We start from the raw sequence: 25,957 nt of genomic DNA, 5'->3' as shown, positions 1-25,957 counted from the left end.
TAACTAGGAACACACCATTCTGGACCTATTTTTATAGCCCAGGCCCCAGCCCCGCAGAATTATTCATCCTGTGCCTCAGTCTCAAAAAGAATACATAGATCCCAGGCTAATGTCATGGAAATCCTTTCCCACTTTCCCATGATGTATATAATTGGGGGTTTCCTGTAGTGTTTAGTAGTAAAAAAAAAAAATTAAATATTAAAGGGCTGTGTTTCTGTCTTTGCAGCTAAAGTTAAGAGGGAACCTGGACACATGTGTCTGGCTTCACAATCAGTCTTGTGGGGAGAGAGGGTGCCATTTTGGATCCTTGTTCCATGGCTCCTTAGGAAGTAAAGATCATCCAGAGATGCTTGAATTCTATAAATTGTTAGGCTTCGATATAGGGAACATAGAATGGGAACTGATATAAGTTTCAATAAAATCCAGTAGAATCCCACTAATATTCTCCAACAAGACCCCTGAGGGACAATATTTAACCAGACAGTGTAGCTGATGTTTCTGACACAGCGATTCTAATAGGTCCATAGGAATGATCCCTAAGATTGTACTCGTGAATGAACTTAAGGTTTTTGTAAATGTTTAGACTCACAAGGAACCCTAGTGGTTTTGAATCATTATCATTTATCATCTACACTGTCACTGAGGTCTAGAGATCCAATGAGTATTTTTGAGCCTATGGATAAATCCAATGGTCCCACCCTACAATTTCTTTTTTTTTTTAAATTAATTAATTTATTTATTTTTGGCTGAGTTGGGTCTTCATTGCTGCGCGCGGGCCCTCTCTAGTTGTGGCGAGCGGGGGCCACTCCTCGCCGCGGTGCGCGGGCCCCTCACCGCGGTGGCCTCTCCTGCCGCAGAGCACGGACTCCAGGCACACAGGCTTCAGCAGTTGCAGCACTTGGGCCCAGTAGTTGTGGCTCGCGGGCTCTAGAGCACAGGCTTAGTAGTTGTGCATGGGCTTAGTTGCTCCGCAGCATGTGGGATCCTCCCGGAGCAGGGCTCGAACCCGTGTCCCCGGCATTGGCAGGTGGATTCTCAACCACTGCGCCACCAAGGAAGCCCTACAATTTCTTTTAAGAGGCAGTCGTTAAGGACCTTGACTCTAAAGCTAGATCATTTGTTTTCACAATCTGGCTCCACCACATACTAGTTGTGTATCCTTGGGCAAGTTACTTGACCTTTCTCTGCCTCCGTTTCCTCATCTATAAAATGTGGATGATAATAATACAAATCCTATAGGACTATTGTGATGATTCAACGATTTAGTACATGTAAAGCCCATAGAGCAATGACTAACACAGAGTGAACCTTCAATAACTGTTAGCTATAATTATTAACATAGAGAGAGACAAGTGTTTGTGGAACTCAATAAAAAAATATCACTTTAGAAGTTTTATTTATATGTTAATTCCCAGCTACTCCTACCTATAAATTTGGAATCTCATGTCTCTTCAGGATTTTGGAGCATTCCTTGAATGTGGCCCCTTGAGCATCCTAGCCCTTATCAGAACTCTCCTGTGAAGAATCTGCTGTCCCCATAGGTAGAGAAGGCTAGAGGACCCTCACTTGCATGAATATTTCTATCACGTCACCTAACATTCCACAACTGGAGATTGTTTCGTTTGGGTAGTCACCAGGATTTCCTGGACCCCCTGTTAAAATGCAAGCAGCCTTGGACGTATAGCACAAGAGAAACATTAGTGAAATGTGGCAAGGATAAGAATGGGCTTTGTTGGAGCCAAATGACCTTGGGTTTGAATTCTGACTCCACCACTTATTTAGAATCAGACTGTCTGGGCTTAAATTCTGGCTCCACTGATTAGTGGCTGTGTGACTTTGGGTCAGTCACTTTAACCTCTCTTTACTTCTGCAATTCAAACAGTATCCACCTTATGGGATCATTGTGCAGATTAAAGGAGATATAGGGATTCCAAGAATGCCTACCACATCATCAGTACTCAATAAATATTATTATTGCCTAACTTATCTGAGTCTTGGTATCCTCATTTACAAAATGGGGGGAATAATAGCTACTTTCATGGTTGTTGTGAATATAAAATGAGATAATGTACATGTAAAAATGCCTACCATACTAAAAAAAGGCAGCCAAATAATGACCATTGGAAAGAACAGGTGGAGAAACAAGAACTCTCGTATATTGATGGTGGGAATGTAAAATGGTACCGCCTCTTTGGAAAACAGTTTGACAATTCCTCAAAAAACTAAACATAGAGTTATCACATGTCCCAGCAATTCCACGTTTAGGTATATACCCCAAAGAATTGAAAATGTATGTCCACACAAAAACTTGTACACAATGTCCATAGAAGCATTATTCATAATAGCTAAAAAGTGGAAATTACCCAAATGTCTATCCATTCATAAATGAATGAACAAAATGTGATATATGCAATAAAGCAGAAAATTATTCAGCCATAAAAAGGAATGAAGTAGTGATGCATGCTACAAGATACATGACCTTTGAAAACATTGTGCTAAGTCACAGATGACTACGTATTGTACATGGACATTTATATGAAATGTCCAGAATAGGCAAATCCATAGAGACAGAAAGTAGATTGGTGGATGACAAGGGCTGGGAGGAGGGGAAGAATAGGGAAATGACAGCTAAATGGATACAAGATTTCTTTGTGGCAGGTCATAAAAATGCTCTGGAATTGGATAGTAGCGATGGTTATACAACCTTGTGATTACATATATCAAAGCCCACCAAATTGTACACTTTAAAAGAGTGAATTTTATGGTATGTGAATTATGTCTCAATAAAGCTGTTAGCTTTTTAAATGTCTGCCATATGGTAGCCATAATTTAACAGAAATCATTTTTAGCCACCAACCCCTCAGCTCTCACCTTAGGAATACAGAACAGGTCCCTGAATGAATGACGCTCGCGACAAAGAGGATTGCTAAGGGGAAGGGGATAGATTTAAAGTATGGGCGTGTGTGCAGAGTTGGGGGGAGGGAGATGAGGGTCTCTCTTGGAAGGAAAGGCAGTGAAGGCATTTAAGGAGAACAGAAGGAGACAAACTTCACCTACTTCGAATTTTGCAGGGAGTCAGCCTGGATCATCTTTCATATCCTGGACTGGAATCACAACTGATGAATGTTCTGGCATTTAAAGCCGTCCTGGGAAAAGGGTGATGTGTGATTATTGGACAGAAGAGAAAAAGGAAGAACACAGAGGCAAAATCCGAGGGTATGTGAGTCCAACTTTGAAAGGTAGAAGTAGGCAGTAGTCCGTGGAGGATGCATTTATCCAGAGGACTCTTGTTTGTTAATCTCTGGGTCAATGCATTTAGGTCAGCACTAACTCTGCTACAGGTGGGATCAATTTAAAGGATTAGAAGCGTCTCTCTAAATCCTAATCCTGGTCTTGGGCCGGGGATGCTGAAGAATGATTTTAAAAAAGGTTTACTCTCCCTCTCAATTATTTACCCCATTAATGGAATTTATCAACAGACTGGAGTCCTTGGCAGGATTATGAACGCATAGAGGATGCCCTGAAATGGACACACGGGGTAGCCATGCCAGAGATTTGCATGCGCAGACGGTAAATTGAAGACATTTGAGCGGTGAATTACACGGTGAGTAGTTGACAGCTCTTGTTTATTAGAAAGATTGTAGTGGGGAAAAAACATAGCCCACTTGGGAGCTCAATCTTCTGACTGAGATATATCAGTTTTACTACAATATGTGGCGGGAAAAAAAGAAACAAAATAAAAAATGAAAGAGAGAAAGAAAGAATGAGAGAAAGGGGGAAAAAGAGCTTTCAAGGCACTTTAAATAAAGATCTGGGCTCAAAGGCTCTCATCCAAGCTTTCATTTAGTTTCCCTCGTGATTCTTTTTTATTTCATCCTGATGTTGTCTTACACAAGCTGTTAACTTGATTCAGGCTGTAACTGCAAAGATCTATCATCCATAGAAGTCCTCAGCTTGACAAGCTAGGATAAGGAACCATTTTCCTCAGAGCTATTTGTCATAGTCTTTCTTTGTACATGTTTAAAGAACAGTCGTTTCCCTTGTGAAATCAGGCTTCGCATCACATTGTGAAAGCTACCTGAAATAAAATGATGCATCCCTATGCTTCTTTCCATGGAAGCCCGATTCCATGCAGGTGTTCAGACCTGAGTTACCTAGGCAACGGCCCCAGAAGAGCTGTGGGTCAGTAGTATTCTATTTTCAAAATTTCATATCTTCAAACTTTTAGTTATGTCCACATTTCCCATTAATCCCAAAGAAGGCTTCAGCAGGCTTGTTGCGAAGACAGTGTCTTTTACACAAGAGCTTTATAATTTTGTTTTTAAACCCAAATCAGCAGGAAAAAAGAAGGCTTAGGGCATCCTCTCTCCCCCCTCCCTCCCTCCCTCACTCTCCCTTCCTTTTTCCCTTCCTTCTTTCCTCCCTCCCTCCCTTCCTTCCTTCCTTCCTTCCTCCCTTCCTCCCTTCGTCTTCCTCTCTTCTCTGTCTCCTTACTTCTTTTTTCAGACTAAGTTTCCTTCTGCAAAATCCTGGGATCAGGAATCAAGACTACATTTTAGAGCAACACAGAACTTTCTGGTTCTCAAGGGAGTCCTAGCAGAGTTAGAAACACCACCCAATGCATGAAATAGAGCCCAGGAAGAATGGAGAGACAAATCTTCAGCTTGGGAGTTGTTTAACAAAGGGCAACAACAACCTAGACAAATAGCAAGAGGTACTCTCTGACATGTGGCTTGAGGAAGGACCCATGCTGTAAATGTGTAAGCTTGAAAAATGCTACACAAAAGGAGCAAAATTTGAATTTGAATTTTTTATTATGATAAGAACACTTAACATGAGATTTGCCCTCTTAACAAATTTTTAAGTGCAAAATACAATATTGTTAACTATAGGCACTCTGTTGTACAGTAAATCTCTAGATCTTTTTCAGCTTGCTGAACTAAAACTCTATGCTCATTGAACTTGCCATTTCCCTCTCTCCATAGCCCTCAGCAGCCACTATTCTATTCTCTGCTTCAATGCATTTGACTACGTTAGACATCTCATATAAGCAGAATTACACAATATTTGTCCTGGCTTTTTCACTTAGCATAATATCCTCCAGGTTCATCCATGTAATTGCATATGGCAGGATTTTCTTCTTTTCAAAGGCTTAATAATATTCCATTTTATGTATATACCACATTTTCTTTGCCATTCATCCATCGACGGACATTTATGTTGTTTCTATATCTTGGCTATCGTGAATAATGCTGCAATGAACATGGGAGTGCAGATATCTCTTTGAGAGCCTGATTTCAATTCTTTTAGATATGTATATCCAGAAGTTGGATTACTAGATTATATGGTAGTTCTATTCTTAATGTTTCGAGGAATGTCCATACTGTTTTCCATAGCTGCTACACCATTTTACATTCCCGTTAACAGTGTGCAAGGCCTAAAACAAAAGCCTGTTCAAGAACTTAGTAATAAAACCTTTCACTTGTGTTCCATGTCTCCTCTTCACTATTTATTCAACAAACACTTGCTGAGTACCTGTTATGTTTCAGGCACTGTGCAGGGCCCTGGAGATACCATGGTGAGCAAAAGCAAGCAGGGAACTTACACATTTGACTTTACATATGAGCCATGTAGGTGGATATTATTGCTCTCTTCCTCCTGATGTACATAGTTTCTTTTCCTGGTAAGATTTCTTGGCCAGGCCCTATAGTCCCCCACTTTTTATTTTGTAGCTACGGGCCTAGCACAGACCAGGTTCTCAATGTATCCTTGCTCATAATGATAAGATAGTGAATGGTTGTAGGAATCCAGATTTTCAGTATAGTATAACTACAGCATGGGGGTGGCACTTCACATTGTAGGTACTTGATAGAGGATTCTAGACCAAAATTTAAAATGATCAGGAACTGGATCTGCCACATGGAAGTAAGTGCAAACCACTCCAGCAAAATCTAATTAGAACAGCAGAGCCTAGGGAATGTTGAATGAATTCAGAAAGCAGTTTCATAGCACAGAGGTTTAGAAAAGTCACTGCTTGGAAGAAGTACAGAACCCCAGGATCAACGTGCGTCAGAGAAGAAAGGGACTTGAAGATCCTCTAGTTCAGCTGAGGGAGAAAAAAGAGAGACCTAGAAGGGGGAACAATATCTTCAGTGTCACATGGTGAGTCAGTGGCAGATCTGGGTTCAAGATCCAGGCCTTCCCATTCCCAAAGCACTCCTCTTTCCAAACAGCAAGGAAGAACTAGTATTTACTGAAGGACAACTGCGTGCTCAGCATTCTATCTTATTTAATCCGTTACCTCAAAAGCGTTAAATTAAATTTACCTCCATCTTGCAGATGAAGCAGTTAAGAAGCAGAACTAACGTGCCAAAGGTCGTACTCCCAAGACTTCTGCTCTCAAAGACTAGGATTAGCTTCATATAGAGTACAATGTCATTGGAGGCCCGCACCCCCAGTTGTGCAATACTGCACCCTCAGTGAGGGGTCCCCAGGTTTGGCTGGAACACTGGTGGCAAATTTCTTCTAGTTGGATAATAAATTTCTGTTTGCTCCTCCTAGTTTACTCCATCCCTCCCCCTCATTACTTAATTTATTATTTCATGGGGAACAAAGGGATTTTTAAAAAACCACCAATGAATCATTCAAGCTCTATCTGGGTAGCATAGAAGGTATAATAAGGATGGTCTCAGTGACTTCATAGATTAGGGGCTGTTGGCAGGCAGTGCTTGATCAACTGGGATACAAATCCCCATCCTGCTACTATGTGCCTTCAGGCAAATTACTTACCCTTTCTGAGCCTCAGTTTCATCATCTGTAAATGAGGGTAATAATAGTATCTACCTCAAAGGGCTGCGACGAGTCGATTTTATTTATTTATTTATATTTATTTATTTTACTTAGTTATTACTATCATTAGTTTCTTTTCTTTTATTTTTTATTGAAATATAGTTGATTGACAGTGTTGTACCAATGTCTGCTGTACAGCAAAGTGACTCAGTTATACACATATAGATATTCTTTTTTTTATATTCTTTTCCATTATGGTTTACCATAGGAGACTGAATATAGTTCCCTGTGCTATACAGTAGGACCTTGTTGTTTATCCATCCTATATATAATAGCTTTCATCTACTAATCCCAAACTCCCAGTCCTTCCCTCCCCCATCCCCCTCCCCCTCGGCAACCACAAGTCTGTTCTCTATGTCTGTGAGTCTGTTTCTGTTTTGCAGATAGGTTCATTGGTGCCATATTTTAGATTCCACATATAAGTGATATCATATGGTATTTGTCTTTTTCTTTCTGACTTACTTCGCTTAGTATGACAACCTCTAGTTGCATCCATGTTGCTGCAGATGGCATTATTTTGTTCTTTTTTTATGGCTGAGTAGTGCTCCATTTTAACCTGTGTACAAATGATGGGGCATACTATTGTGGTACGTCTGGCAGACCTAGCAGATGTGCCCCTGACTGGTTTCTTGAAGAGTCAGGCTTTCTCATAAAATTAGGGGTGAAAGTCAAGGTGATAACCAACAGACCCGGCCCAGACAGAATTATTGCTGGCAAGCCCAGTCACACAAGAGCCAATTATTAACCCTGAAGAGAGCCATGCCATTATTTTGATCTTTGGTTGGAATTAAAAATTCACTAAGGATTTTCCTCATTAATATCTCCCCCAAGCAGTTAATTCTTCTTATTATATCTAGTGAGGTTATTCTTGGCCTTGGAGCAACTTTAGTGTTTTATTAATTCATTTCACAAACATTTATCTGGTACCTACTATGTGTTGGCTAGGCATTAGTGCGATGAAGAAGATCCTTAGGAAATCCCAGTACAGTGGGCTCTGTTCCCCATAGAGAGTTGCCCTCGTTACCTACCCCTTGTAGTTGAAAGTATGAGGTCCTGTAAATACAGAGATAGCAAACAGTTCGGTAGCTTTGTCACAACACAGACCAGAAATAGGGACAGTTTATAAATCAGAGGAACGCCTTTCCTAATGGGTATAAGTATGAGGCACAGGTGGAAAAACAATGAACTCAACCTGGGGGCGTTAATTAAGGCTGCACGGAGGAGGGAACACTTTATTTGGGTCTTGAAGGTAGAGTTCATCAGGAGAATCTGGAAGTGGAGTAGGGGAGGAAGGAGGAGGACATTCCAGGCAGAAGGAATGGCACTTTCCAAATCCTATGCTTGGCAGACTATGTGACATATGTCTATAGAACTGCAAAAAATTTACTATAGCATCAGATGAGAACAGGGAGATGGGGGGTATAGAGAAAGACAAGGGCCAAGTGGAGAAAGGCTTTGCATGCATCATCTTGAAAGAGCCCTCCACATTTACTGACTCCACTTCATTCATCCCCATTCATTTTTGACTCATTGTGCGTCCTTCCACTTGCAGCCTTACTCTCTGAATCCAAATCTAATGGACAGAGACCTTTCTATATTTAGCTCACCTGACTTCTCAAAGGAGTGTGAGATGTGATAAACAATCTTCACCCTCAAAGTGTCATCTTCCTTGTGTTGTAAGATACCACTGTCTCCTGGATTTTGCTGTTTCTCTGGACTTTTCATGGAAGTTTTCATTATAACCTCCTTTCTCTCTGCCTGACCTTTAATTGTTGTGGGTTTTCAGGATTTTGTCCTCTGACTTCTTTCTCTACTTTGCAACTCTCTTTTGTTGATCTTATACACTGCCATGTCTTCAATTACCCTCTATCAATTGATTACATTCAAATTTATATCTCTGGCTCAGCTTTCTGTTACAAGATCCAGTATGTCAAATTGTCAACTGGATCTTGCTATTTGGATATTCTACAGACATCATCAGTTCAACGTGTCTAATAGAATACTTTATATTTCCCACCCCTTCCTTTAGTGTTCCCTATCTCAGAGACATATCATTTTCTAACCAGTTGCCTAGCCCAAAATCATCTTGGAGTCCTCCTTTTTCCCCCTTACCTTCTACATCTTGTCAGTCACTAAGTTATTATTGGCTTTACTTTCTTAATCTCTTTGATGTTTTTAATCTTGGTGGAATTCATCTCCATTCTTCTACGTCTTTACTACCACTCTCTTGGTCTGCCATCATTTCTCATATGGATTACTACAACAGCCTCCGAACTGGTCTCCCTGCCCCCAGTCTTGTCCCCTTTCAACCCATTCTCCACACTGCTACTTGAGTAATCTTCAGAAAATGAAAATCTTATTATATCATTTCTCTGCTTAAAACTATTATCTACAGGATTAAATCTAAAAACTTATGAATGGCATATAGGACTCTTGGTGACCTGGCCCCTGCCTTGGTTGACATCACAGACCCGAGCAAAACAAATGCCTTGGAACTGTGAGAATCTAATATATCCTTTTCCTTTTATAACCTCTGGGCCTTACTGTGTATCGTTCCTTCTGCCTAGAAGGCTCTTAGCAACAACCCCCTTGCAACCCCATTCACCTGGCTAACTTTTCTTTCAATACTTAACTCAGAGAGACGTCCCTCCTCCTCCCTCTTCTCCTCCCCTGAAATTTGGGTTTGGGTGATCCTCTCTGTTTTCCTCTGTCTGGGCTACTTCAATCATAGCACTTCTTACTCTGCTTCGCCATTATCTATTTACATCTGTGCCTGTCCCCAAGAGGGCAGTGTGGTGGAGAAAAATGGACATATTTGAAACTATAATAATGATAAAAATATCACAAATATAAAGTTAATGACCTGCCAAACCCTGTTAAAAGTGTTTGCTGTATGTTAATCCATGTAATCCTTACAACACTGTGAGATGAGCAACTATTATTGAAGTTGAATCAACAGTACTTGGTGATGGATTGAATGAGGGACAGAGAAGAAGGAAGAGTCTCAGCTGACTACCAGGTTTCTGACCAGAGCAAGTAGATGAAGGGTAGATGGAGGCGCCGTCTCCTGAGATAAGGATTACAGGAAGTAGAGGAAGAGGAGAAGTTTTGGTCAGGGTAGGGGAGAGAAACTTTTAGTTAGGGACTGCCATTCCTTGGCCATTCTTTCATAACTGTTATTTCCAGAAGTTTCAGGAATAATGTGAATAATATACCTTTTCTTTTGATTGACAGGCATTTGGAAACAACAGTATCCATCTCGGGACAGCTGCCTCACCTTCCAGTATTTCTTCATTAGCCTGCTGGAAGCAGGACGGCTCTGTTCTTGGGACCCTGGCCTTTCTCTCACCTTATGCTCTGGTTTTCGGCTCCCGGAAGACAGCGAGGGCACCATGGCCTTGCATCCTTCAAGCTCCTGTGGTGTTTGTGCCTCCTGGCCCTTACGTCCCTCCCACAGCAGGTATGGGCAACCCCCTACAAGATAGGGGTGGTGGGCCCTTGGACTTGTGATCCGTTGTTCTCAAAGGCCCTGCCAGAGGTTGCCGCTCGGTTAGCCATTGAGCGGATCAACAAGGACCCATCGTTTGACCTGGGTTACTCTTTTGAATACGTGATTCTCAATGAAGACTGCCAGGCTTCCAGGGCTCTATCCAGTTTCATTTCCCACCACCAGATGGCCTCAGGATTTATTGGACCGGCCAACCCTGGCTACTGTGAGGCAGCCTCACTCCTGGGAAACAGCTGGGACAAAGGGATTTTCTCTTGGGCCTGTGTGAATTATGAATTAGACAATAAAAATAGCCACCCGACCTTTTCTCGGACACTCCCTTCTCCCATCCGGGTGCTGGTAACCATCATGAAATATTTCCAGTGGGCTCACGCTGGAGTCATTTCCTCAGATGAAGACATTTGGGTGCATACAGCCCATCGAGTTGCAAGTGCTCTTCGGAGCCGCGGCCTATCTGTAGGGGTCGTCCTGACCACAGGACAAGACAGCCAAAGCATCCAGAAAGCTCTACAGCGGATTCGCCAGGCAGACAGAATTCTCAGTGAGTGCCTTCTCCTGGCTCAGCTTTAGATGTGGCTTCAGTGAAAAGATATGACAATGTCCAAAATTTTCCTATCCTCACACCCTAGGATAGCACATCACTCTCCAGTTCTTCATGCATTTGCCCCCTTTCAATCACACTCGGGCCCCAAGACTATCCTGCTTCAACAGAGCCTATTTTATGAACTGAATAAAAGTACAAAGACCTCTGTGGTTACAATGCCCTTGGGTGCCAGTGCTGGCTCTCAGCACCTGGGGTGGGGGGGAAGATTAGCATCAAGAGCAACTGTGGTCACACACCCTCCATGCCCTTAGGACCCCAGCAGTTTCAGATCAGCCAAGAAGCGGTGTTCTTATAGCTCTATTTTTGTCTGTTCTAGTCACTGAAGGGAGATTTACCTTTGATTCCCTTCTGGGTACTTTCCCTCATAGGTGCCCAGTGCCCTTGTGTCATCACATCTCACTTAGAACCTGTCTTCTCTGGACTCAGAAATGCACACCCACCCCTTCTCACTTTCCACTCCCTGAAAGCAGGGCTTCTCTCTCTGCAGCACACAACGAGCCGATATGGAGGGAACTAGCTGATAAATAAAAGCATATTAAAATGAGAAGCCTGCCTAAATTGTAACCTTTCCCCTCCCAAGAGAAGTTTTATGTTCAAAGATGATTCTTGCAGAGACCATGAACCAAGTGTAAAGCAAAGGACTGACCCACTGACCCAGGGCGAGTTGGGTGCATTTTGGGAAAGGGGAGGGCTCTTCCTGGCCCTCTTAAATCAGATGGAAGTCTTTTACATATACATACTGCAAGCCTTTGTGACACTTGGTTTTGATTTTTTTTCTATTCTAAGTTTTTAATCTCCACTTTACCTTTTTTCTGGAAAGTAGCAGTGATCTGTGGGAACTACTTGTCAAACTGATTACTTCTAGGATTAGACCTGGTCCCAGTCATTTCCTTAACATAACAATGGACTTGTTAGAGAATGGTCCAGCTTAGGGCTGGCCTATACCCAGAAGCCCATTTTAAGTTTCAAGTGTCTCCAGTATTGGACCTTAATTATGATCATTATGGGAGGATGAGGGCAAGAATTTTTAGTTCCAGGAACTATAGTAGTCTGCTTCCAGCTCCAGTCTACAAGATCCTATAAATGTTAAGCAATCAGTGTGGCTCTGATTACTTCATAATAGAGCTTGATACTTTCAAAGCAGAGCACAGAATTATTTTTAAAGATATAAAACCATTTCCAGGGAGGAATCATGCCAGAAACAGGCTAACATATTTAATATCATAACTTTATAATATGTTACAAATCTTCATGAAGCCCAATGTCTCCTGCAAGTTTACATTCCATGAGTGTTTCACATCCCACCCATTCTAAATAGTATACTCTTTGAAATGACATTTTGGCCTCTACCATGAAATGTTAAATAAATCCAGGCCCTGAAGCTCTTTGGGTTGTCAGACTGAGAGCAGTTAGGATTGAGTGTTTACCACCCACAATTCTTTTGAGGCAGGGAGGTAGCAAATGTACAGATTATCGCCGTACTATTAGAGATTCATTCCTTTAGGTCAATGGTTCTTACTCTGGCCGCACACTGGAAATACCTGGACATCTTTTCAAAATGATTGGGGCCAGAGTACCACCTCCAGACATTCTGATGGTCTGTGGTGAGGCCCCAGCAAAGGTATTTTAAAGAGCTTCCCAGGTGCTTGTAAAATGTAGCCAGAGTCAAGAACCACTGCTTCAAGTTCAAGAAAATGTAAATAAATGTTCCCTACTTTAAGTTACCAGACAATTTTTTGTCTTAATATGACTTTGTTTAATCAGATTGCTTTCTGTATAGCAGTGTGGATCAGCTCGCTAAGGGAATGAAAATTTTAAGATGGGGGTGAGGGGGTAGGAGCCTGGAAGCCTAGAGAGGGAGGTATGTGGTTATGCAGCAAAGAAAGACCCTGGGTAGGGAGAAAAGCAGCAGAAAACGCAGTAGGGACTCAGAAAGGGAGATAAAAGGGAGTGAAGACAAAGCTCTCCTCTCCAAGATTTTGCCCCGGGTTTCTGACAAAACATAGCCAGACTCAGGTGAGGCGTGCTGGGACCTCAGCGTCATGAATCAGAACGTGGGTAGGTTGGGGCAGATGCAGGGAAAGTGAGCCATTGGCTGAGCTGCGACCTGAGTGGGACCTCGGGCACCTGAGTGTGCACTGTCCAAAAGCGTGTGTGGTACCCACACTTGGCACAGCTAGTTTTTGGTATCTGAGGGCACTCCAAGAGATGGATGGGATGTGACAGGAGGACTTGCAGAAGGGGAGTGAGTCTTAAAGCAAGATAAGCCTGTTGTCCACTTGATCATCCATTGAGACTAGTGCCCCAACCAATAGGAGCATGAGAAGCAGGATTCAGAGTATGAATTTAAATAAGAGTATCAGGACTTTAGCCGCGAGGCCTAGGGTTCAGGGCACATCTCCAGTCCAATCAGAGAATGGGAGATCTGGTGAGAAACTGAGCTAGAAGTTAATGAGTATGGATTGGGCCAACTGAGCAGTGAGGACGGTTACAATACACCAGATCCGGCATCTACTCGATCAAATCTCTAGCTGATTTTCTAGCCCCTTTCAACTGGTAGGACTGAGCCTGTGAAAGTATTCCTAGCTGTTGACTATTGGGACTGAAAAAGCACTAAGGTTTTTGTGGTGACCTCAGCTGAGAAGGGCTGAGGAAGGCAGTGCCTGGCCTCTTCCTTATTTTGCTGGGTATGAGGCTACTTCTTAACACTGTGGACCCCCAAGTAAACCTTCAGAGAAGGACCTTTTATGATGTAAAAAATATAGTGGAAAGGGATCCCTTCCTTTGGAGAGGACTGGCAATATTTGGAAGTAATGGAAATAGCTGGAAGACTGGTTTTGTCTGACCTACTCACGATAACAGTGACCAAAGCCCCATGTGGCAGTGGCAGTGGTGGCGGCAGTGAGAGATAGTGGTGGGGAGGGAGGGTAGAGCTGCTATGCCACTTCTCTTCCTTGTAAATTTATGTTTCCAATTATCACTGGCACATTACTGGAGTCAGAAGGAATGTCTTTCTCAGAAACTGGTCTAGATTTTGCTTACACAACAGCAAGACAATGATAAAATTTAATAGTAAAGATGATCATAACAATAATAATGGTTGTGGGCTCTTGGAAAGGGAAACAGCAGGGGTGTTACTAGAGGCTGCCATTGAGACAATGAAAGCAACCATAATACCACTTTACATGTGAACAGCTCTCTACAGTTTACAAGGTATTTGCATATAGATAATGTCATTTAATCCTCAGGGTTATCCAGGAGCAAGGTATTTTCTTCCAAGTTTTACAACAGCTGTGAATCTCACATAACAAGTAGGTAGGTGTATGCATTATTAACACCAAAGAATGGGGTAAATGAAGTCCCAGAGAAGGGGGGATTCAGGATTCAGCCTCTCCCAGATTGTCAGCTCACTTCCTTTACGCTTCAGAGGCAACTACCAATTATCTTTGTTTCTGACAAAGTCATATAGGAGAGATATTAATCAAGGACAAAGGCCTCAGCTTACAGACAGGGCTGCTGTATGTGGTTTTCCCTGCCCAAGGGAATCTAGCTGAGTGGGCATGAGGGCCACAATTCAGTTCACTCTCTGCTCCTTAAACCATGAGTCCTGTTGGAGATTTGGATCCAATGGCACAAAAGAGCATCACTCACCAGGCAGAGCACCTGGGGGACTGCAATTTCCCAGAAGTTCTTTTGCTAATTCTCACAAAGACTAGCAGGAGGCCCCACTAAAAAGCTCTTTAGAGAACTTTTCAAATGGCTATTTCGAGCCCTCCTCCCTTCTCCTCACCTTTTTGCCTATCAATGCTTGGCTGATTGTGAAATCCTTTCAATTTGGGTTTACAAGGTTGTTGAACCATTTGGGGATTCCTTTAAATCCTTCCAAATTGGGAATGTTTCATTACAGTATGATGTTCGGTAACTAGGACACAGTCAGAATGTCCTTCTCCTGTTCTTCCAAAATCAGATACTTTATTACTACCTCATTGTCAGAGACCTGGCTGGCCTCTTCCATCTATTGAAGATTCTTGACATAAAAAACCCCCAATAATAATAATAGCAATGATAATAGCTAATATTTATTGAGAATTTATTATATGCCAGTCATTTTGCAAGGGTTTTATATGGACGGACCATCTCATTCAATTCTTGCAACCTCCCTGTAAAGTAAGGCCAATTACTATTTAATGCACTTCACCAATGAGACTTTGGAGGCTGAGAGAGGTTAAATAACTTGCTTAAGGTCACACAGCTAGTGAGTGTGAAAACTAGGATATGTATTCAGGTTGATCTAAAGCAGTGCCTCTCAAACCTAAGCATGATCGGAATCCCCTGGGGGGCTTGCGTCCCTCCTCCAGAGTTTCTGACTCAGGAGGGCTGGGATAGGGTACCAGAATCTGCATTTCTAACCAGTTCAAGGTGGTGCTGATGTTGCTGGTCCAGAGACCATACTTTGAGCATCACTGGTTTAATGAAAGACTTATGCTCTCCTGCCTCCTGTCCACTTGAGGGACGCCCCTAAAGCATACTCACTTGACATCCTGTGTCCCATGGTGTATAATTTAGCCCTTCCATTTTTCTCTCTTAACTTTTGGGCCCACTGATGAAATTCTTTTAAGTGCCTCAAGGTAACAAGTATCGCCCCAGTTTTCCTCCAGTAATAAGAATAGTGATACTGTAATACTATGGCCAAGAGCCTTAGTGCTGATAGGGAATTTGGTACACAGTTTGGTATAGATAAATGTAAGTAAATGTAAATGGTGAAAGGACAACTTGCTCTCTTGAATGGGTCCACTGTCAGTAATGATAGAATTATTGAAGACCCAGCCCAGGAGGAAATCTCTAAACATCTAGGCTTCCTGCGTTTAAGAGCCCTTACCTGCATAGCAGTTTAGGAAAAGCTGAAGAAAACATACGTTGCAAAGTATGGAGAAATATTAAAAACATAAGCTGGGCAGCAATAAAAGTACTTGTAATAACAGTTTTACTGGGTATGAAGAAACACGATCTGATGCAGACAGCATGGCCATTGAATGTAATATGTGTCTGACACCATGCTGAGCTACTTGGACCAGTTTGACACTGGTGGCAGGTAAGTAAGTGGTGGTCTCAGGACTTAAGGCCAAAAATGTGTGCAGTGTCCTCAGTCGATAGAAATAGCCACACATCGTGTACTACAGTGTTCTTAAAGTGTGGTTTGAGGGCCTCCTGTACTGAATCACACTTTGGGCGGTGGTTGGGAAACATGCAGATTCCAGAGCCTCCCACCCTCTTTTTATGTATCCATTTTATAGAGTGCATGGGGGAGAACTGAGGGGAGGAAGGCGTGAATCTACTTGTTTCAGAGTGTGGCCAGATGGGGCTGAATCCTGGGGGAATGTGAGACCTGGGATAAATCACACTGTATGTCCCCCTCCTCCTCTGGCCTGCTTACTCTCCCATCTCTCAACACTTGTTAACACGGAATAGGTTAAAATGAAGGCTGGTGGTAGGAAATGTCACAAAAGGATTAAAATGAAAATTAAGGACAATAGAATGGAGGGTTTCTGTGGATTGGGAGCAGTATTGTGGGCTCACAACATGAATATGACTTCTAAGAACTTCTTCAGCAATAGCTAGTGAAACCATTTTCATCTCACAAGGTGTGAAGCTGGGCTCAGGTTCCTCCACCAAGCGCTCCATAGCCAGTAATCTGGGAGAAATAAAATTTGCTTTTGGAGAAACACAGTTCCTCTACCTCGAGGAAGTATTGGATAGAGTATTTCAATATAGGAAGAGAGGTAGGAATTGAGTGACTTGGGAATTGGCTTCTCCTAGAGTTAGACATTTCCTGCTGCTAGCATTGAGGGTGAAAGAGAGGGTCCTGAGCAGCCTGCTATAGTGGGTACCACAGTATGAAGACATAGCTACTAGACAACTCAAGTGGAGCTCAGGTGGCTCAGAGAAAGTGCTAATATCATATCCTAGTGAGATGGGATCTCAGGAGGATGTATCTCCTGGTCCTTGTTTAGGCTATAGAGTGGCTTGACTGTGAACAATCAGGATGGAAACTTACAAATTAATATTACTCAGTGATCACCTGTTGACCCAGGTCTTGTCAAGGATTTAAGGTTTCTGTCCGCTAATCCTTTCCTGACAACTTACAGGTAAAATCCCATTTTAATGAATGTCATTTTGAGATAATAAAGCTATTTAGTAAAATAATCATGTAGAACAGATGCATCTACAAATCCCTATTGACAAAGCACTCAATCTATTAAATTAAGATGGTGCTGTTTGAATTCAGTATTTATGCTTTCTGTTTTAATCGTGTTCGATGGCAAAGTCTTACCTTGCAAAAAATAGAGTAGCTTGTGATCATTCCCTCTTGAGGCTTCCATTTCATCATCTGTAAAATAATGGGGGGAGTAAGACAGGCTAGATGGTCTCAAAGGGTCTTTCCAGTAATAAAAATTCTGACTCTGCCCAAAATGTCCTCTGTGTGGGCCAGTGAAAGGAAAATTAAGGGGAGGGTAAGGTCTTGACAAAACTTCTTTCTGAAATTGTTTCAAACATTCCTTGTTCATTGGGTATATAATATGTACCAGGATACAGAAATAAAATAGTTTTTGACTTCAAGGAACTCATGGTTTCATAGTAGAGGCTGACATAAATAAATAAGGGCAATGAATCTTGTAACTGCCATGACAGAAGACAGTTTAGGGTACAGTGGGGCTCTAAACCAGTGTCACAAGTTGGTACCCTAGTAAAAAGAATGGCAGATGGAGATCGGTGTGCAGGAAGCTTATTGGGAGAATGCTTTCAAGGACAACACCTGTGACGGAGAGGCAGCAGTAGGATTGGAAAAAGAGAAAAATTAAACTGTCATGCAGTCACAACAAAGGTCCCAGCCAGTCCCAGTGGGAGCTCTGGAGCTGGGGTGGCCCTTCAGTATTGTCCAGAATTAAGGAGTGTTGGTCTTTATGCCTCCATATTGACCAGTCATTGGGTACAGGCAGATACAGAGAAAGGGGTGCAATGTGATAATAATTGTTTAATAGCCAGTTTATCGGGGGAGGAGGGGAAAGCCCTGATTTGTAGCATTTGCTAATTTCCATGGTGTTATAACACCCACCATGGCCAATTTCAAGCTACCAACATGACATTTACTAGTTCATAATATCCCTGAAAATTTAACCATAGTCTCTTGTGAACCAGCACAAGCCAGCTCCAACACACTATGGAGGAGATGCAACCTTGGGAGAGGTGGTTCTCCTCAGCTGAGGACAATCCCCTGAGAGGTATTGGCTATTATCTCCAAACATTCCCAGCAGCTAGAAGAATGAATGCTTCATTCCTGAGGGTTGCATCTGACTGGCACACCACAGCGCCCAATACACGTAGTATATGTTAAAATATTTGCTGTATTTCAACCAACACAAAGCACTTAGTTCTATTTAATATTTTCCATCCAGGGAAGTAATTTTAATATTCCTTTAAGTTAATTAAATGAATTTTACCTCTATTGGGTAACCTTGGTCTCATAATCTAATCTCTGTTTTTGTAGAAGATCCCAATACTGACCCGCTTGCCAAAGATACTGTTGGAAGAACTGACCAGCTACCCGAAGCACCTGACTAAACTCAGTGTTTCCCCTCAATGGACATGTTACTGAATTAATTTGACCAAAGTGATTCATGTTTAATGGTGTAGCCAAACTTACGGAGTTAGGGGCCTTGGGTTCTAGTCTCTCTTTCTAAATCCAATCATTGCCTTGTTAGACCTCTCTGTCACTCCATTTTCCCATCATACAATGCGTGATTATGAACAAGGGAGGTTGAATTCCTCGTGTGGCTCAAGAACTAGCTCCAAAGATATCCCTAGAGTATTCAAAGGAATACTTTGTGCATCAGAATACATATAGAGCCTCTCAGGGTAATTATATTGAAGGAGCTAATAATGGTCATTTAAAAATTCAAGTTATGGTGTGTGTGTGTGTGTGTTTGGTATCTAAATCAACTTCATAACTTACTAGGTACACCTTAAAAAATAAAGGGTACCAGCTCTGGCTCAAAGGGGAAATTTTCTGAGGGTATCTAACAAGTGCAAAGAAGGTTTTTGAAAATAGATGAAGCAATACGTAAATACCAAAGACCAGTCATTGAACGTAGTTTAAGCATACTCAGTTCCTGAGATTAAAGGTTCCATGTAAGCATGTATAATTAATATTTACCAAAGGCATTAGGGTCTTTGCCTTTCTTCAAGGAGCTCAGAATACTTGCCAGGCATTATCTAATTAAACTACTCAATGTACCTGTGAAATGCATTGGAATCTACATTTTAAAGATGTGGGCACTGAAGCACAAGTGGGCTTAAACTAAACTCATTTAGCATGCCAAGGGCGAAATTGGATATAAGACTTTCACTCTCATGATCTAGCTGCCATTCTTCAACCGTGGCCTCCACTAATCCACTCTATTCTAGCATAGCCTTGCCAAGCAACATAGTTTCATAAGTCTAGGGAGAATTAAAGTGAGTGCAAAGTAATTCCAGTTATAGGGAAGTTGGATTTTTAAAAATTGAACATATCACCTGTAATATTAGTAGCATTTACAGCGGAGTGTGAGTTAGTGCCATTCATTGTCTATAATGGCTTTGGTAAGGGTGGGAACAGTTGGTCAACATCTGTTGGAATGTATGTCTGTAGGAGGTAGGCAATAAAAAGCAACAGTGGCTATGGGAATATCACCCATCTTCTCCCTCTAGCCTTTTTATTCTTAGGTATAATAATAGCTACCATTTATTGAGCGCTGTGTGCTAAGCCCATTGTACGTATTCCCCCTTCAGTCATCACTACCACCCCATGAAGTACATATTTACTATCTCCATTTTATGAATGAGGCAGAGAGAGGTTAAGTAATTTACCTAAGGGTATACAGCTAGTAACTGGTGATGTTAGGATATAAACCTAGGTTTTCCAACTCCAAAGCCTCTTCATTATGCTACCTCGCACTTGCTATATTTGTTTATTCCAGTCTAGTACTAGGCTCTGCAGCCTGTAGACATGTCTGATTTTTCCCTATTGCCTAATCAGCGTCCCTGAAAATACCTCAGCCTCAACTCAGGGTTTCAACATCTTGTTCATCTTAAAGACATAAGATAGATATCATTTAAAAATTGGTTATAATACAATTATTTGTTTCTCCCAATCTGTAGTTTTTGGTACTATATTTTACTAACATATTGCCACCATAACCTCCCTGCTTTGTCGGTTTCAGTAATCATCATGTGTATGCATTCGACCTTGATTGGGGGAGAGACTCAGACGCATCTCTTGGAATGGGCTCACGACCTGAAAATGACTGATGGAACCTATGTCTTTGTTCCCTATGATGCCCTGCTCTACAGTTTACCTTATAAGCATACCCCCTACCAGGTTCTAAGGAACAATCCAAAACTCCGGGAAGCCTATGATGCTGTGTTGACCATTACAGTGGAGTCCCAAGAAAAGACCTTCTATCAAGCCTTTATGGAGGCAGCAGCTAGAGGTGAAATTCCTGAGAAGCTGGAGTCAGATCAAGTAAGTGCAGATTCACAAGTTAATCATGAACAGAAAACCTCAAAAATCAGGAAGGTAAATATTTTTCCTATCAGGTGCCTCTATTCCATAGGAAACTCAGTCAATAGCAGGCAACCACACACAAATTAAAAACACCTTTTGTTTGCAGAAAACATTTATAAAACAAAGATACATTATTGGAGTTTTTTGTTTTTGCTTTTGTTTTTATCTTCAAGCAACCTGCAAGGATAACATATACAGCCATGAAGAAGAAATAAAATGTGTTTAAGAACAGGGAAACAAAACTTTAATATATACTAGTGCCGTTCAAGGGGGCATAGTAAAAAGAAATCTTGTTTCTGACCCAAGTTTGGAACCAATTCAACAATAAGAGAGCTGGTATATAGGAAGATATTACCATTATTATTGATAAAGCTGGTACTGGAGAATGCGGCTTCTGTCTATATGCACTTGAGTTTCCCAGTATTGAATCTGAGGGTTGATCAGACTTCTCCATCTAGTTACCAGCATTGCTGGACCCCTATATTTCTGCCCCGTGAGGGCATGCCTTTTGTAAAATGTACAGCCTGAAAGAGCATAGTGGAGCTTACTCCCGAGAGAAAGAAGTTAGGAGGGCTTGGGCTACATCTGTTTAGTTCTCCTTCCCAACTAACCAGTCAGATTAAGTCACTCCTTTGTGGGAAGGAATGAGTAAGGGGTTGAAGAGGTCAGGTGTTTTTTGCTAGTAGAGCTATCTCTATATGAAAGGAATCATTTGGAATGGGGAAGAATTCCTCCCTAATAATATACAAGAAATAATATTTATGTATGTATACATGAATATATGTATAAACATATTTCAGATCAAATCACAGCCATTTGAGGGCTAGTGGAAGGAAAAGCAGTGGGGACAGGATGAAAGCAAGGAAATGAATGGACAAAAATGAAATGGACCAAAAAATGGGCAAAAGACAAAAACAAAGAGGGAAAAATACAAAAGAGACAAGGAATATGAGAGGAAGATGGGAAGGCCAAAGATAGTTAGATTAGAAAAAATACAGAGGGGGTTTTTATAAGTTAGAGGCCAGATGTAGAAGGCAGTCATTTTCAGAATGGCCCATCAATAAGTTTAAAAATTCTAGCATTTGCTAACATATTGTATTAGTTATAATGTTCTGTTATAACTAATACATTAGTTACAATGTATTAGTTATAATGCTCTGGCTGTAACTAAGAGACAGCTCAACACAAAATGGCCCAAGTAATTGTTTTATTTTCCAAACTGGAAGATATGGGGGCTTTAGGGTCAGTTAATTCAGCTGCTCAGTGATGTTATCAGTGAACCAGGTTCTTTTCATCTTTCCACTTTACAATCATAGCATGCTAGATTGCCCTCATGATCTGGTTCTTCTCCTGGTCCCAAGATGACTGCCACAGTTCCAGACATCATGTCCAAGTGCAACTGTCTACAGACAAAAATGGGGAATGTCCCTCTCTTGTGTCTCTTTTTAAGAGTGAGGAAATCTTGCCCAAATGCTCCTCAAGCAGACTTCTCCCCACACTTTCCTGGTCACAATCGTGTCCCATACCCAAACTAATAATTTAGAAAGAGGAATGAGACCATCGTGACTGACCTTATGGCTGCTGGAAAAGTGTGCAAAAAATTGAGATTCCATTAGCAAGGAAGAAGGCTATCAGGTAGGCTGGTGGTTGTGCCTAACACTCACATTCTCCATGATCTTCTCCTTTTTGTATACTATTTATTCCTTTATCCTGTGCACTGCCTCTCTACCTGAATAAATGATTCAGATGAAACTTAGGTTTTCTTAATCTCTTTCTGTCCTGAGTATTGATAGCAAAGATTTTGCAGATCCTTGTCCTAATAAAAAAAAAGTGACCAGCAGAGATACTAACAGTGTTGGATTTAAACTTTATTGCCACAGATATGTTTGTAAAAAATCTTTCTTTTAGGAGACACACACATGTTTAATTGAAAACAATTCATTGATTTGGTCAAGAAAGGCAAGAATCCCTCAAACTGCTAAGAATGATTGCTCAAACCAGTTGTTTGGTGTATTTATAGGCAAGCAATCATATGGTGAATTTTTGTACTTTTTATCCAATGATATGGCATCACATAGTTACAAGACTAAGTCATCTTTTTACTTTAATCACAGGATTGAGGGAAATAGAAAGGTGTGTGTGTGTGTGTGTGTGTGTGTGTGTGTGTGTGTGTGTGTATCATATGTATGAGCAGATATTTTGATACAAAAAATTCAGACCTTCTACTCTTAATGTTTGATCCAATCTCTTTGAGCTTGTGGAAAACATACGGTAATTAAGGTAAAAAAAGACGCCATTAGTGTGGTTGCTAGGCAACCTGTACTCTACTTTAGACAAGGAAATAGAGAGAGTGAAAACAAAGACTCTAAAGCTTATTAAAAAAAAAAAAAGCTTTTTTGGATACATTTCCACCCCCACTTTGCAGGTGCCTTGGCTTTACTTTCATAACCAAAGAATGATAGAAGAGTGAGACAATTATTTTCACATCTCTGATAAACAAAACCCCCTTTTTTCCTAAGTTACCTTGCTAAAAGGTATTTTTGAAGGGAGCTAGTATAGCAGAAAGAACATATGATAATAAGTTAGACAGGTTTAAATCTCAGCTCTCACTCTTACTAGCTGCGTGTCCTTGGGCACATTACTTAGATTTTTGAGTCTCAATTTTACCATCTGTAAAGTGGGTTAGTGATCTACAGCTTCTAGGATTATTGTGAAAATTAAACAAAGTAATATGTGTGAAGTGACTAGCAGAGTGCCTGGCTTATAGCTACTTCCTTTCCACCTTTTCTTTTTGGGGCCAGGATGACCTTATTGGTTGATGGTGACCTAGCATCTAAGTTACAGTCTGACCTGAACTTCCTACTCTCTTGAAGTTTTATGATTACTGGCACAGAATCGTTCAATAGTTCCAGCTTTCAAAATTATCTCACTTTCAGAATTCCAAATGGTATTTTCTCAGATCAAATTATGTAGCTCAATGTTTGCTTATCCCTTGGCTCCTGTGGTTTTTTCCTATTCAGTCAACAGATCAACAACTATTTATTAAGCACCTGCCACGTGCCATGCACTATGCTGAACTTCAGATAGAACAGTAAACAAGACAGGATTTTTGTCAGTAGTGTGTTGGAGCCAGTTCATAAAAGCCAATTGTGTGCCTCTTTGCCAAACACTGTGTTCAGTGGCATCATGTTGGTAGCTTGAATCAGGCATTGAGAGTATTTACACCACAGAAATTGGTAAATGCTACAAATAAGAGTCTTTTTCCCTTTTCATAGAGCTGTTGCCAACATTTACTAGCATATCACTTGTTCCTGCTCTTATGGGGCTTAAATTCTAATGAAAGAGAGATTGTAAATGAGTAAACAAATGTATGAGAAAGATGGCTGTATTTCTCCCTTGCCCAATAACTTCCAGTGGCATTGAAATTTCTATATATAGGCTATATTGCTTATAGAAGTGCTTTGCATCCTCTTTTAGTTTATATACTTGCCTATTCAAAAATTATAAAAAACAAAAAACTATCAAAGTGATGCATGCACACGATTTTAAAAGTCAAGAAATGCTAAAACGTTTTGTATCAACAACAAAGCAGTTCCTAGGCCTTCTTCCCACTCTTCACCAGGAACAACCACTTTCATGTCTTTTAGTTCTTTATTGTGGTATTTATATTTCTAAATACCATACTGCTACTGGTTTCTTGATTACTCAGTTTTGGACATTATTTGTTGACTTCCCATTATAGTTGAGGATTGTTAGCACTTATATACTTCCTTACCCTCCTTCAGGCCCTCAATATAGTTATGTCACAATTTTTAGTTAAATTCATATTTTGTGTTTTTAACATTATACCTGTCTAAATATCATTCATAGATGATGCATGTGGTATACTATGGTAATAATTCATTTCAAGTATAACTTTTGATTTTTACTGGAGTTAATAATTACTTTATTTTTTAATTTGTTTACCTTAATTTGGATTTCTAAGTCTTTCTGTACTGTCTGATAAAGCTGTAGAATCCTCTCAAAACAATTTTATACACAGTAAAATCTGTTAAATCCCTATCAATTTCATTTGTTTATCCTGAGGCTCTCTGTCCTCCTATTCCAATCTAAACTTGTTGTTTCCTAAGGCTGCTATACAGCTGTTATGGTAGGATCTCTCTTTTCATCACCCTGGAAATTCGCTTTCTCTTTCTTCTGTGCCAGATTCACTATTCATGACTCTCATGACTCCCATTTTCTTGTTTACTCTCTCATTTTCGTTGAGCGCATCCTTTAGTAGCTTCTGAAAAAGGTATACTGGAGGTAAACTTTTGAAATTTTGCACTGAGAGTCTTTATTCTAGCTTCATTATTGATTGATAGTTTGATTAAATATATAAATCTAGGTTAAAAATTATTTTCTGTTAGCACTTTGAAGACATGGCACATTGTCTTCTTATATCCACCATAGGTGTTGAGAACTCCATCGTCATCCTTATTCCTGATCCTTTGAAGCAACCTGTTTTCACTCCTCCTTATCTCCCCTGGAAACTTTTAAGGTTAACTCTTTATTCCTGAAGTAATGAAATTTCATGATTATGTCTGGGTCTTTGACATGTATTATGCTGTATATTTGGTGGGACCTTTCAATCTAGAAGCTCATTCTGCCTAGAAAACTTTCTTATGTTATTTTTTTTGATAATTTCCTCAACAACATTGTCTTTGCTCTTTCTGAAAATATTATTAGTTGGATATAAGATTGCCTGGGTTGATTTTTTAATTGTATTATTAGTTCTCTTGTATCACCCATATCTTTGTTTTTAGCTTTTCTTCCTGGAAGAATTCCTCAATTTTGTGTTCTGACTCTTTTACTGATTAAAAAAAAATTTTTGCTATCATATTTTTAACTTCCAAGAATTGATTCTTATTGTTTGATTATTCTATTTTTATAGCATCCTGTTTTTGAATATGGTATTTTCTTATATTTCTCTGAAGATATTCATTATAATTTCTTTGAAGTTTTCTCCTGCTCTTTGTGTTTTCCTCAGTTCCTAATTTTTCATGCTTCTTTGTTTTGGTCTTTCTATTTAATCTTGGAAGTTTACCTTAAATGTCTGATGATCCTGGCTATCTGTATGTTTTTGAGAGTGAAGCTTTAAAAGGAGGATTTGAAAGTGTATGTACATGGTGGTTATGTTGACCTGTAGGCTTCAGTATAGGGCAATTGGCTTGCGAGCTATTGTTTTTTTTTTTTTTTTTTTCCCAATACCTGTAGATCTTGCCTCTTGAGCTAGTCACTTTCTTCAGAGAAGAGTGTTTCAATCTCCTTCCTGGGAGTTGTAATCCTGGTTGTCACTATTCTAGGAGCCATGTTGGGGGAAGTAGGCTGGGATTCTCATCATTAAGTATGAAGA

At 40.6% G+C, this 25,957-nt stretch overlaps 1 protein-coding gene and 1 long non-coding RNA gene across 2 annotated transcripts in view; both read left to right on the top strand.

Moving 5' to 3' along the window:
* The window catches only part of LOC309620846, a 589,684-nt gene that overhangs the window by 392,729 nt on the left and 170,998 nt on the right, over positions 1-25,957 (top strand). The gene's annotated exons all lie outside the window — the stretch shown is intronic.
* GUCY2F (guanylate cyclase 2F, retinal) overlaps positions 9,901-25,957 on the top strand; it is a gene marked incomplete at its 5' end in the record, with an annotated part of 89,683 nt that continues 73,626 nt past the window's right edge. Inside the window, 3 exons of the mRNA XM_082377796.1 lie at positions 9,901-9,966; positions 10,148-10,898; positions 20,219-20,520. Of these exons, the coding sequence (XP_082233922.1) occupies positions 9,901-9,966; positions 10,148-10,898; positions 20,219-20,520 (1,119 nt within the window). The remainder of the gene's footprint in view (positions 9,967-10,147; positions 10,899-20,218; positions 20,521-25,957) is intronic.

Source organism: Balaenoptera borealis (assembly GCF_965194805.1).
Source record: "Balaenoptera borealis genome assembly, chromosome: X".
NCBI lineage: Eukaryota > Metazoa > Chordata > Mammalia > Artiodactyla > Balaenopteridae > Balaenoptera > Balaenoptera borealis.
Note: the sequence above shows the minus strand (reverse complement) of the source record. Positions and strands in the feature narration are given on the sequence as shown.